The sequence below is a fragment of the Athene noctua genome, chromosome 2 (assembly GCF_965140245.1).
Source record: "Athene noctua chromosome 2, bAthNoc1.hap1.1, whole genome shotgun sequence".
NCBI lineage: Eukaryota > Metazoa > Chordata > Aves > Strigiformes > Strigidae > Athene > Athene noctua.
Window position 1 is genome coordinate 78,881,452 of NC_134038.1, and position 14,996 is coordinate 78,896,447.

General features: G+C 38.3%; 1 protein-coding gene across 5 annotated transcripts in view; it reads right to left on the minus strand.

Moving 5' to 3' along the window:
* The window catches only part of SEMA5A (semaphorin 5A), a 348,842-nt gene that overhangs the window by 121,820 nt on the left and 212,026 nt on the right, over positions 1 to 14,996 (minus strand). For all 5 annotated transcript variants that reach the window (XM_074899498.1, XM_074899502.1, XM_074899501.1 and 2 more), the window contains 3 exons: positions 13,997 to 14,282; positions 9,320 to 9,455; positions 5,757 to 5,961 (listed from right to left, as the gene is read on the minus strand). In XM_074899498.1, the coding sequence (XP_074755599.1) occupies positions 5,757 to 5,961; positions 9,320 to 9,455; positions 13,997 to 14,282 (627 nt within the window). The remainder of the gene's footprint in view (positions 1 to 5,756; positions 5,962 to 9,319; positions 9,456 to 13,996; positions 14,283 to 14,996) is intronic.

A 14,996-nucleotide genomic window follows, 5' to 3' on the forward strand; every position in this document is an offset into this window, starting at 1 on the left:
TGTTTCATTAGAATTATTTTTATCATTACTCTCTGCATTGCTAGAGAATAATGATAATTCCTCCCCTTTAAAATGGAGGAAAACCACTTTCCAGAACTTTTTGGAAAGGGAAGTTCAAAACCTGTTCTAATATTCTCCAGTCACCATTAAGCCTCAGATAAAACCTGGCTTTATGACATAAAAATTCAGGTTTAGTTCAGTGAACAACCCACCCAGAGACATGAAATGCAGCCAACAATAAATCTTTCTTCAGGTTTCATACTCTATTTGTAAGTGAGCCATACCCCAGCTTCATCAATACTAAACTATAAAATCCAATAATCAGGATCCACCACTGGGCACATACCATTTCTACTCAGGATACTGAGGAAGAAAACTCTGTCCACAGAGGGGACATATGCTATCCAGTGGGACTGAAGAAGAGAGAAAACATGGGATTTTTTCCAAGTAATTTTTAAAATATGGCCTTCAAGTTTCTCTTCAGACACTGCAAATATTAGCTTTTCTGAAGTCCCAAGAAACAGCAACCAGAAACTGTTTTCAGAATACTCTCAAACTAAACAAAATACCAAATAATTTTCTCGTTCATTCTAATAAATCCATACATTTTGCAACACTCCTCTAAATAAAGGCTACTTCTTCTTGCAGAGTCCTGTTTTCTGAAAAAAACACTTTGAAAACTTTTTCAAGTTGAAAAAGTTGAAAAACTTTTGATACTGCCAAAGCTTTTAACCATGGAACACCTGGGCATTTAAAATGAAAGGGAGAAATAAAAGGGTGAAAAAAAAACCGGGGGGGGGGAGGAAAAAAGGAGGGAAACAAAACTATAGCACATATAGCACCATTTTGCTTGGATTTTCTTCTAATGAAGCAGTCTTTTAAACTCAAAAAGTTGTTAGAATATTGGGTTGTTCTCTAGCTTGCTCCATATGTAACTTACTATTATAGGTGATTTTTAGTTCATAACTTCTGTGAATGCTTTCCTTGACTTCCCTTTCTGAATCACTGAAAATTGTTTTAGGGATCTCTGCCTGCATAAAGCCAGCAGCACTGCTGTAGCTCTAAGCAACACAAAATGTTCAGGAATTGATATATCCCTTCATTCTGTGTTAGAAGTGAAAGATTAAGATGTGTTTCCAAAGTACTAGAATATATTTTTGATATGAGTAGTAGCTGTTAAATCCCAGCACATTGGAATTTTCTACCAGAATGATGACTTGATAAAGGTTTAGGAAATGAAGACTGTTGACACAGCATATTAATGCATTTGTTTGCTTACTCCCAGTCTCTCCTCAAGTAATATAATATCTATTTAAGGTTTAACAAAATTAGATTACACTTTTATACTGTCAGGGTTATTCTCCTCTGTAATATTTGTATTCTAATAACAGGGTGGATAGGTAAGTGAATGTGAGGGGAGGAAGAGAGAATTCTCTCTTAACTACTGCCCATCTGCTTCAAAGAATGGGATTTTTTTTTCAAGTAACAAAGACAGCAGAGCATTCATTTGTATTCAATTCAATCCATATGCCTACCTTTCCACTGAATCAGCTTTGTGCATTTTAAAAGACAATTTTTGAAAGAATGTTTTAATGAATTATAACTCAAAATTTATGCAGAGCACAACTCACACACCATGGGTTGGATGCATCCCACTTTACACCACTAGGTGCACATTGCTTACTGCCTGTACTTACATTAGAGTTGAATGCACTTTCCTTTCGGCAGCAGAAAGTACAATGACTTCTATTATCACAGGGTTGAGTGAAAATGTAATTTAATCCAGCCAATTTGCACATTGTACTGGCATATAAATGACAATTTAGGTTGGGAGGGACATCAGGAGGTCTCAAGTCCAACCCTGGGCTCAAAGTACAGACTGGGTTGCTGTCTGGTCTAGAAAACCTCCAAGGATGGGAGACTGCACAACCTCTCTGTGAAATCCGATCCACTGCTTGACTGTTCTCGGAGTGAAAAAGCTTTTCTTTATATCCAGTCTGAAATGCTCTGACTATTGTCTCTTGTCTTCCCACCATGCACCACTGTGAAGAGCCTGGCTCTGTTCTACATGTAAATTCTCCACGGGTATTTGCAGGCTGTTACTAGTCCCGCCATGGACCCTTTTCTCCTCTAGGATGAACAAGTCCAGCTCCCCCGGCTTCTCCTCCTAGGGCATGGTGCTCCAGCTTCTAACAGAAGGTGGCCCGCCACTGAATTTGCTCCAGTTTTTCAACGTCCTTGTACTGAGGGGAGGCCAAAATTGGATGTGGTCTAAAGCATGTTGAGTATATGGGGATAAGCTCTTCTGATCTACTTCTCTAAGCTCTTCTAAGATACTTTTAAGCTCTTCAGATCTACTGGCTATGTTCCTGTTAATACAGCCCAAGACACTGTTGGCCTTCTTTACGGTGAGGGTGTGCTCTTTGCTCAACTTCAGCTTGCTGTCTACCAAAGTCCCCAAGTCCTTTCAGCAGAGCTGTTTCCTAGAGAGTCAGTCCTCAGCCTCAATCATTGCACAGAGTTATTCTTTCCCACATTTGGGACTTCATATTTGCACCTGTTGGATTTCATGAGGTTCTTGCTAGCTCATCTTTCCAGCATGTCTAGGTCCTTTGGATGGCAGCACTGTCCTCCAGTGTAACTACTGGTACCCCAGTCTGGTGTCATCTGCTCGCTTGATAGAGTGTACTCTTGTTGCCTCCTCCAGGGCACTGATTAAAATGTTAAACAGGACAGTACTCAGTTTCTTACCACTTGTATACACCCCATTAACAATTACCCTCTGAGCCTGACATCCAAGCAGGTTTTATAAATCCAGTTGTTCGTCCATACAGATCATATATCCTAATTTGGACATATAAATATTGTGGGAAACAGTACCAAAAGTCTTGATGAAGTTGAGGTATTAGTCTCTCCTCATGCACAAATCCAGTCATTTTATTACAAAAAGTAATCAGATTGGTCAGGTCTTGGGAACCCTTGGGAAATCCATGCTGAATGTTCAAATCACCTTCTCCATCACACGTCCACAGAAGTGTGCTCCAATGATGTGTGCTTCTTAATTTTCCCAGGGACTGAATGCAGACCAGCCTGTTCTCCAGACCATTCCATTGGGGTTTTTTGAGGGTGGAGCATTGTGGCAAAAAATTATCTCCAAATTTAGTTTGTCACCACTTTTAATAATGCAAGCAAATTAAATTAGAAAAGATACAATAATGACAACCTCTCTCAGTCTGGTAGTAACTGTAACCCCATTATTCCACCTCACCCAGACACACACATGCTTTATGGTGTTAGGAGCTTGAGGCAGATGACACTGTATGTGGGAGTAAGGCTGGACACTAGAGGAATTCAAAATTATTACATTTGTTCTGCTTTCAAAGTTATTGTTTATATTTTCAGAGTTAAGGCTGCTGCCTTTTAGTTTCTGTTGTTTACAGAAGCAGTGGTGTTTCCTCAGTAATCTTTTATCACATGCAGCTTAGGATGCAAACTCAATGCTAACTGCTCCACAGGTTCTACACAAGGAACACAAAGAACTAAGATGCTGCATCATTACCAATATCATGAAATTAAAATTATGACCTGCACCCCAAAGAAGGTAAAAAACTGCCTTTGTCCTCAAATCATAAGTTTCTAAGTAAATGACACTGTGTAATTTGCTGTCTTGGGATTTTTAAACTACCTTTATGTGCTGTAGATATGATATTTATGGTATTTATATATAAACATGTGGTAATTTCAAAATCTACCAGAAAGATACTTTTTCTGAAAAGTGAATATTAATATTTCTTGGAAAATAAAGCTTAGTATTTACACTCAACTGGGGGGGAGTGGAGCAGAAACCACAAAATCCACTGAAATTCAGTGAAATAGAAGTGAAATGGAATTGGCTAGTTCGAGAAAATTTCAAGAATACAATAATGTTAGCTGGGTTTTTTTATTATATGGTTTCTCACACTTATAAAACATACACTATCTGATTACATATAAGCATGTGCTAGAGTCAGACTAAAGATTCAGCTAAGGTAGTATCCTACTTCCATGAACGACCAAAACCAGAGGTACAGAGAAGAATGAAAGTGGAAGGCAAGCATACATCATAAAAAGTATAGGAACAGTATCTTACTACCAGCAAGAAAGACGTATGAAAAGAACCTAGAATCTTTACTGACCACAATTTATTAATAAACTATGAAAAGTAAAGCTTTAGATCCTCACTTACTGAATCAAACATAAAAGGCAACACAGTAAGGGAAACTGAACACAATCAGAATTATGAAAAACGGCAACATTCTTGGTGCTGCCATTATAATGTAAATATCCCACAATGCAGTGATAGTCTCTTCACATAAAAACATTCAGTACATGTTTCTGTAAATCAGTTTCTGTCAGGAGACTTCTACAATACAAACAGCATTTAGTGTTGTCATGATTTCACTTCAAATGTTATTATTTACCAACCAGTGGGCTGTTTTGACTAGAATTAGACAAATCCAAGCACATTTTTAACTTATTAAAAGCTTTTATATTACTGCCTATCTTTCAAGGAGCACAATGAGAAAGCTACAAGGATAATATGTAAAGAAATACTGTTTCACCCAAATGCGACAAATTACTGTAAAACTTCTTTAGAGTCAAAGAAGCAATCTTCTCTGAAAAATAGTATCATATTTTCAAGGGAAAATATAATCATATATTGAATCACAATGCATATTTTTCTTGGGCTCTTGATAAATGATAAGTTATAGAATATACAATTGTCATTAGTAATCATAATTTTAGGAATTTAAGGATTGATCCAGTTTCTACTGTATCAATCACAATTTTGGAATGTACTTCATTGATTGCAAGATCAAACAAATAGGATTAGGAATTTTTTTTCCTCTGGTTGGTCAACAGATTCTTCCCCTAAATTTATTGTATTTGGTTCTTACTCACTGTGAGACTATGCACATTAATAAACCATTGCTTTGATGATCTATTGCCTACTAATGTGCATAGGACTAAGTATTTGAGAACTACCCTAAATTTTATGCCATGAGGCTCTAAACATTTTATTCCAACCTAGTATTTCAATCTCATCTGGGGACATACTTGTTCTGCAAAAACCATTTCCTGACACCCTCTCTATTTTTAAGACGCTTGAAATTTTGAACCAAGAAAGCAATATTTCAAACCAAGTCAATTTTATGTGGAGGATTATTTTTCTTTCCTTGCTAAACTCACATATAAATGGGAAATAATAAGGCAAGGTGTAAAACTGCATAATGAATGACTTAAAAATGAGATGAAAAGGAAGGATAATAAAATATTTGTGAGAAAAAAAGTCAGGAATAGCAATAGCAGTAATTTCATTTGCCATTTGTACAGTTACTTCTATCTCAGAGGATCCTAAACTATCTTATCTTTGTGAGATTGTACTCTGAACTACATAAAAAGAATAAAAGGCAGAGAAACTTGTGAAGTCCTGTTTGTAGAATTTCCAACCCTTTGCTTCCTCAAGAGCACCATAGGCTTCATACCTTCAAAGCCAAATAGGAAACAGATACCATAATTTGAGTTCACAACGTAATATAAACAAAGACATTGCAGACTGCTGAATTCATCTACTCAGAAAACATAGAATTAGTGCTGTCAAAGAGGCAAAGCTGTTGTTCAAGGTGCACTACACATATTTCATAACTGATTCACAGAACATTGAAACTCATAGACCTCAAACTTTTGCAGTTATCACAGCAATGCAGAGTTCATACCTGTGGCAAGGTAGATGATATGAAAAAGCATGTCCTTGCCCTGCACGACATCCACAACCACATGGGAAAATCGGCTGTTGTCTTCCATGAAGTAAGGAATTGGAATAACTGGTTGAACAACTTCATGCATTAAGAAGAATTTTTGAGCATCTTGAAGATTTCTCTCAGTCAGATTTACATACAAACCCTGGTCCATGGTGCCACACTGTAAACACAGAGAAGTAACATTACTATGTGCATCAACAATAACAACAGATTTACCCTCTGATTTACAGCACAAGAAAATAAAAAAACATGTGTATATGTTGTAGTGACACTGTAGAATTCCACTTTCAGGTCTCATTTTGGTGCGGACCAGGCTGTCCACACAGTGACTGGGGAAGCTCCACTTTCCTGAGGCAGTAGTACAGAGGTTCCCTAACTCTGAACAATATGAGAGGGCACCAGACTGACCACCACAAGTGGGCTATTGTAATACTTTGCTATATGCTATGTTCACAGGGCAGGAAGGAGAAGGACTACCAACCAACAACCCACAGAATTTTCTGACTAGTTTTCTTTATAATTTACACAGACACAGTCCTAAAGATAATAGATTTTCAAAAGAAATCCCATGTCCCACCATAGCCCAGGTCTGACAGAAATCCCAGGTGACAGCACCACATAGAGTTTTAGCAGCTACTTCAGACCCTCTGTTTACCAGCCAAGAATGGACAACGCAGAACTCTAACTATAAAGTGTTATCCACAGCAAAGACATTTTTGCTTTGGAACTGACTGTATTTTATATCTGAAAACTGTACCCTTTCCTTACAGGAAAGCATTCACTAATTGCACATGCCAATTTCAACCACAAATAAACGAAGCAAAATAAACTAGCAGTTAATTTTAGCATCTTTGTTTTAGTCTTCAACAGGACACAAAACAGAAAGCTGAATATGTAAACATACACATTTACTCATGCATAATTGCATCAGAGAAGTAAAGCTATACTTCACAACATTTATCAAATATGCTAGTGATGTGAAAGACATACCTAAGTCATACTTTTTTGCTCTATTCTACTGTCATAAATTATTCCATGAATTACAGCATGAACAAAATAATACAGCATTCAAACATCTAACAGCTATTTTTTCATTACTGCCATGCTTTCAGTTTGAAATTAAGTGATCATTCCAAATCCACAAATGTTAATAAAAACTCAAATAAATAATTTCATAATGAGAGATCATATGATGAGGAAAGACATTTAAGCAACTGTCAGGAAACAATTACTTGCTCTGTGAGCACCCTGCATGACATGCCAGTGAAAAAAATAAACCATGCCAAAGAAGAATTTCTCTGAATCTATCAAACAGGAAAGATTCCAGCTGGAATGCTCCTGGTACACTGAAATACATATGGTCCTTGGTCTTAGGATGGAAATTGTCCTGTGTAGAGAGAAAAGCAATAATCTCTGGGGAAAACCAGTGTTCCTCAAAACTGAGACTCCAATAGTATTCTAATCTGGAAAGTATTTAATCAATATAATCCAGTCTTGGAAATACAATGTCTGGTGTAACTATCACTACATAGCAGCAGCCTTCCTTCAAATCACATAGTTCTGTCTGTTATTCCTGAGTAGGTAAATACTGTGAGGATAAATCTACTGCTGAGACTACACAAATAGAACTCCTGATATTTTATCTTAAGGACTCTACAAAAGAAATGTCCTTCCATCTGGGAAGAAAACCAGTGCCTCAGCCAATGAATATATTCTATCTGTGTGAACTATGTACTGTAAAGCACCATCAAGTTACATAAAATGGTTACACCTAGCTCTAAGCATTAGACTAGCTTCTGGTATACACCACTGCTGCAGTTACAGAGCCAGAAATCTAACAGAAAGTTCAACAGAATATAGAACCTGCAAAAGAACAGAAGTTCGACATCACTAATGATACCTAGAGAGCAGTTAATGTCAATTGGCTTTAATACTGTGTGTGAAAGGCCACGTTACAGCTTATAACATTTGCACGGGCCTACAAAGCTGTTGCTCGATGAGATATGATACAACTGTTACCACTGTTGTGAACTGGATGAAATACCAGCCATATTAAAATCAGCCAGGCCATCCACGCAAGAAATTTCTTCAACACCTCAGTCCTGGCTGGGATTTAGAGATGAGCACCAACAGTAGAGACTTAAATTGGTTTACACAGCCATCAGGCTGTCACCTTTGTTTGTATGTATCATTCTGTATGGGTGCTCTCACAATAATTATTAACACATTAATACAAGATCTGTAGGGAGAGGATAATAACTTCTATTGGACTTGCTCCCCTAGTCAGAAAGAAGAAAAGGTTTTTACATACAGGCCTTTCTTCAGGCTTTCTTCTTCAAAAATTTAGCCTCACTTAGATCCCCTTACTATCACTATTTTGACAATACAAATATTTCTACAATATGTAAAAAGCTATATCCAAACATAGCCCTCTTCTGCTATGTGGCTTACTTAAATGTGTCTTGTCACTTGGGGCTAATGCCAAACGTAGCATTTAGGAGAGGTGACATGGCTCTGGCCTGTAACTCAGAGCAAATTCAGTGTCTTATTTTCCTTCATTTGCATAAATCAGCAAGTAATTAAAATTACCTACAATCCCTAGTGTGTGATTTGGTTTCATGTTTGCAAAGATCTCATGACTCTTACAAGATAGGGAAGGCTGTTATAGGAGCAGCACTGAACTCATGAAACTTCATTGAGATTAAGGGAAGGTGAAAGGTGGATAAAGGTGAATACACCTAAGTATCTTGATGAGAAGCTACTGTAGTTAATCACTAAATTAATGCTGTTTTCCTTTCCATTTCCCTTGCTAGAATCTCACTAAAATTGTCCTAGTAGGAGTGGTGACTATGCAGAAGAAGAAAACAATGCATATGTGCTTACCTGAAATACCCTTTTCTTTTTGTAGAAAGTTCCACTGAGTGACCCACCTCAGACTAATTAATTTTACACTGTCAGCCAACCGCAGATTATTACACCCTCTGAGGCTGACAAGCTCAAATGAGGGGCACACTATGTCACAAATTCTTTTAATCGGACTCTTAAGGGAATATGGACCACCTTGCACAGGAAAATATGCAAAATCCTGACCACTCCTCATTTACATCCCCTCACCTTCTTTTTTCTGTCAGACCATGTTCCCTTTTCAGGTTCTAATAGCACAAATACAATGTAAAAGAGAATAGCAGTTTGATCATACTTCAGCTAGGAATTAATGTCACCTTGACAGGTAACTGTAGTGTTTCATTTTGATAGAAGATAGAATTTAAGACTTTTTTCTTCTACCCTTCAAAGCACATCTGCTTTCCAACCCAAATTATTTTGTGGAAGGATAAAATAAACCGTGTTGAAATAAGGGGATCTCTTAAGCTTTTTTTTTTTTTTTTTTTGGTGTGTGTTTGTGTGATTTTTTAAAGATGTTAAGCTATAACATACTACAAAACTGGACCTATTTACCATAATACAGCACTTTGAAAATAACTCATGTAAACTACTGTACTTCTCCCATGTATCTGTACCTGAAAATTAGGGTTAGGATTGGGATACGGAAGCCAAGCTGAACGAGAGTTTTCCTGGTATTTGAAGGGTCCATTAAAGGCCTGAGTTATGGCACTCAAGTTGAAAACACAAACTGCTGAGGCTGCTATGCTGTTCCTGCAAAAGAAACACAAACATTAACATAAGTAATAACATTAAGAAGTCCATTTGCTGAAAAATAAATCAAAATGACAATAACTCTCCAATCCTTCGGGTAATTAACAAAGCAGATATGATCAGCCAGAAGATGGTATCTCAAGATATTGATATATGATGTGCTGATTTAGGAACAGACATTGGTTTTAAAATTTTTGTCAGCCTTGCCAAGTAGCTGGTGTGGGAGAAACTCAGAACTTCCTACCTTCTGCTGCTGCTGTAATACCTCAAGGCTTTACTTCCACACATAATCACATGCATTAGGGACACCCTTCTTCTAGTTACAAAGTTCAGGATGAGATTATTCTCAGGGCTCATTAAAGTTTCTTCTATACAACAAATGGCAGCACGACAGAGGTAAGGATTTTCAATGTATGGTACTATCTCTAGACCCTATGGAACCCCTGCATAAGACACCTCGACAAAAATCCTGTCTTCCAAGAGATGTACAGCAATAAGAATGCAAGTTCCAGAAACCCATCGAGAGAAAACAACTTGGACTGCATTCTTTACAAGATATCCTGGTAGAGGAATAAACAGAAATAAACAGCAGTCAGGCAAAACATACAATTTCCTGTTCTTGTCTTAAAAAATGTGATATACATTACAATAAAGTAATTCTGCACAGTATAAAGAATATAATCCAGTGACTATGAGAGCCTGTAACATGGAAAACTGCATTGCTCTTTTCCACACTTTGGGAAAAAAATTATAGATAATTTAGGTGGCAGTTGCACAAATTTCTATTGCAGGTAAAACTGCTGACAATTGATCCACACAGCATTCATTTTTTCTTTTTTCTTTTTTTTAAACTCAGCCTGTAATTTACACAAGGCTTAAGAAAGCCTACTATAGAAACTCCAAGATGATGAAAAGAAAAAATAACCCCAGGGGATCAAATCTACCAACAACTGAAAAAAAAGAGTTAGGATATATGGATTTAATAGCAGGACAAAAAGAGCAATTTCCTTTCTTATGCCTGTCATTCTGATTTCAAAGAAACCCCTAAACTTGAAGTCTCATGCTAACAATTTCTGCAGAATCAATTATCACTGAATTTGATACTTCACTTCCTTGCCTATATAAACTATCATTAAATACAGCTCACTAATATTATTAACCCTACTAAGTCTTCTTGAATTTCTTTAATTCCTTAAAGGACATTAGACTCATGCTTATAGATTTTCAGATAGTCTGAAAGAAACAAAATCAGTTTTGTTATGAAGCTGTGGCTATAGTGGACTTAATAGTCAACCACACATAAAGGGCGCAGGTTTTACTATTACTCAGTCTTTATTGACAGAAATGCTTCAGTTTTTTTCCCCAAAGTAGATTAAAGTATATTCACAGTATATTAAAAAAAAACAAAACCCAAACATTAGGGTACAATAATATTATTGCAATTCTGAAGATATTGAGACTGAAGAATGCTGAATGTGGTTCAGTAATATCTAATGGTGTTACACTAACAGAAAAGAATATGTTATTCCCCATCATGGGAAACGCTGGTGCTTCTCCACTGTCAGGATGCAGGGCTGAAGGTGGATCATATGGGTTGTGTAGGTGTCTGTGAACAGGCGTTCAGCACGGGGAAGTAATCCTAAAGCTACAACATTTCAACAACATCCAAAACTTTAGTTACAATATTTGACAGCAGGAACAAAAATAATTTAAGTGGAGTGTTGTGGTTTGAGCTCAGAGGGCAATTGAGCACCACACAGCCACTCCCTCCTCCCCTTCCCCTCCGGTGCTGGGAAGGAGGGAATCAAAAGACCAGGAACTAGAGATAAGGACAAGGAGGGATGACCCCATCTTTTAAGGCACAGGAAAATGACAGGCTTTTGGGGGAAGAAAAAAAAGAACATACATTTAATACAGACAGTAACGACAGCAACATGTAACAGACAGAGTAGGCCTGTGAGAAGCATTCCCACATCTTGAAAACACCTACCCCCCACGCCTTCCTTCTTTCTGGGCTCATCTTTGCACCCAATATCTCTACCTCCCTGCTCAGTAGTGTAGGGGACAGAAAATGGAGGGTGCAGTCAGACCTGCCACTTAGTTCACCTCAGGGACAGGGGGGGTGGGGGCAAACTCCTGGCATTCCTCCCCTGTTCCAGCACAGCCCCCCTCTCACAGGAGACAGTCCTTCACAAACCAGCTCCAACATGAGTCACTCCCACAGGTGTAGAGGTCACCCTCACGTGTTGCAGTCCTCCCAGCACCAAACTACAACAGCAGGGCCTTCTTCCCATGGGGTCCCCGTCTTCTTCGGGCTCAGTCACTTGTCCTGGCGTAGGGCCCCCCACAGCCTGCAAATCGGTATCTGCTCCACTGTAGACCCCCATGGGTGTCGGGGGGCAGCCCTGCCTTCTGACCACGGGATACAGGGGAGTTTCTGCTTCAGCACACCTCCACCCATTCTCCTCCTTTCTTCCACTGACCTCAGTGTTTGCCCAGATCTTCTCCTCCCAACTTTGGCTCCCAACTCCCACAACTTCTCCCAGATTCCCCTTCTTAAGTATGTTACCACAGATGTCCAGTCACTGTTGCTAATTGGCTCAGCTTTGGTGAAAAGGTGGGTCCGACTTGGAGCTGGGGGAGCTTCAAGAAGCTGCTCACAGGGGCCCACCACTGTAATCCCCTCCCCTGCTACCAAAAAAACCCACCACTCGCTCAAACCAGGACATGGAGTTATCAAAAAAGCCCACCTTCAAAAAGTTGTAATTAATTCCTCTTTGAATAGTCCATCTCTGTTGGACAAGACAATGCTGAGCCGCTGAGGAAGAAGGAAGTGGCAGCAAGGTTTCAAATATTGTCAATGTTCATGTGGCAAAGGTATTCTTATATTAGCAAGTTTGTTTTCAGAAGAGCCAGAGTGTGCTGATGGCAGCCCTGATATCTTTACTCATCCTCAAAAACTGTGGAATTTGTAGCACAGAAAATTCTATTATTCATCAAACTGTCAGGACAGCCCTTCTGAGAGAAGAGCATCATTCCCCTTCCATGGGAAAAGCCCTGTGGACTTTTTGGAGCAGAATTACTCCAGTCAGGCTTTCTGTGGTAGGAGCGTGTCAAGGCTATTTTGACTTGTCGTGAAAGATCATGTTGAACAGTGTATGAGCATGCCACCTGAGAAATACCTGCCTTCTATGATTTGAACTAGCTAGTAAGATAGACCAATGAAATGAAAATTACTGATGAAAACAGCATCAAATTTTCTTATCCCCAGTAGTCCCAAAGTCTCTTATAGTCTACTATTCTCTTAAAAAAAGAGTAGCATTTAGATTCACTACATTACTACACTGTGGGAACAGGGTTAAGCTCATTATCTGATGGCACAAGTCAGGAATCGTCACAGTCTGGTGCAAGCAGACCTTCACTAGTCATGCTCACAGACTGAGCTGCCAGCCCGGGGCGAGCCCGAGTCTGGAAGACACCTAGATGTGTTAATAAAGGACCATATCAAAAGCATGAAAACTAGCTTAAGCTCAAATTCATGCTCACTGTCTGAAATACTCAGGGATCATAACTTGTTGGCACAAATTTGTGACTGTTCCCACCTGGTTAATGGATATTTATAAAAGGTAGGTATCCAGGTGTTTACAGCAGTAGTAAGGGGCACTAATCTATGATTTAGGTGCCCAAATACCTTTTAAAATTCTAGACAAAGCTAACTTACACAGCAAGACACTGCAAGCAAGTAAGAGAATCAGAAATCAAAATCTGAAACTCTGTACTAATGGTCCAAACATTGGGCTGCACAGCCATAACTCACTGAACAACATATGAACTCCAGTTATCATGTTTAAAGTTACAAAGGACATTTCTGAGATGAATGTCTCTTTTTCCTAAGAGCTGAGCAACTCTTGATATTGAGCTCAGAGACTAGAGAGCTTTTATGTCCATCCAATATTTTAATATTTAACAGATTTTAATTTTTAAGACCAAACTGTATTTTAAATTTTACCTTGTTGATTTAAAAGGTTCAGTTAAAATTAGATTAAATTCTTGATTTGACCCCCAAACTCACATGAGTATACATTAGGACTAACTTAAAACATGTAAGAGCACCTCTTGTGCTCTTTTGGGTAAGGTGAGCTCCTCCTGACATGGTCGAATTACATCATGTCAAATTCATTATCATGTCACCTTACAATTATACTTATTTCATAAATACACAATGTATTTACATATTACAATGGTGTGCAAAATAAAAAATAATGTCTTTATAACAATGTATGAAAAAGATGACTGAATAGTCTCAAACAAAACTGTCTCCCTGCTGTAAGGATATATTAAGAATTCTTCCTTCTTTCATACGCCTTCAACAATTCATGTGAGAAGCATGTGATGCTTCACAAGAGGACAGTGGATTGGGTGAAACAGTAGTTTGAATTTATGATGTTTACTTGGCATACGCAGAAGAGAGCATCTCAGAAGCTTTAGTTTTTACTGTCACAAATAGCAAGAAAATAAAGCATAATGTGGAATTTACTTACACATTAGTGGTAAAAATCCCATAGATCAAGTCCAATTCTGGCAGGAAAAAAGTGCTCTGTAGTTCATTATAGTAAAATGGAATTTCTCCAGGGCGAGAGCAGTTCAGCCGAGCTTTCATGAAGGTAGTCCAGGTATCCTCCAGCACGAACTTGCCACCAATATCATTTTTGCAGACCCGAGCAGCACGAGAGAAGACTGTTTTCCCACAGTCATGTTCCACTGCATTCTCCCGGAAGAAGAAGTAGGTAAAGTTCCCAATGTCATAAGATGACACAAAATTTGGCTCTGAAGATAACAGAAGACAATATTATTTATCGCCTTCTTGTGATATATGCACTCATACATGGAAGTTGGATTTATCTTCAAGCACTAGATTTAGAAAAATATGCCTTTTATTATGTTTAAAGGGAATTGGCCCCATGACATCTGAACAGGCCAGCTCATGTTCAGCTCAGATTATGAGGTACATGAACGTGCCTAGACAGACCCTCCGCTCTGGGTGCCTATCGCACATGACTGCGCTGGGCAGCCCTGGCCCATCTCACTGTATTCTACCATCAAAGCATAACTGAGTTTTAATTCCCCATATGGACACAATGTATTCTTACAGTGTAATTGCTTTATCTGTTGTGTTAACTCTCTTTCTGCTTTGTCACCATGCCATTATGCCAGATTAGCAGAAAAACGGATGGTAACCGAGTGTGACTAAGAATGTGCTCAGAGGCTGTAACAAAAATAAAAAGAACTCTACACAAGAGCATTTGATGGTAAGATAACTGCATTTCAGCCCTATCTCACTTAAAGCTTTTGATGGTATCAGAGTATTTTTTCTTTTTTCTTTAAAAAATTATTTAAAACTGATCAAAGAAACTGATGGTGATGCAGGAGAAATTAAAGAATATACCCCCAAAAATCTAGAAAACAACAGATGTCAAAATTTCTTAAAAGAAAAAAAGAAACAGTAGATACCAAAGACAATAAACATGGGGCCCATTTCCC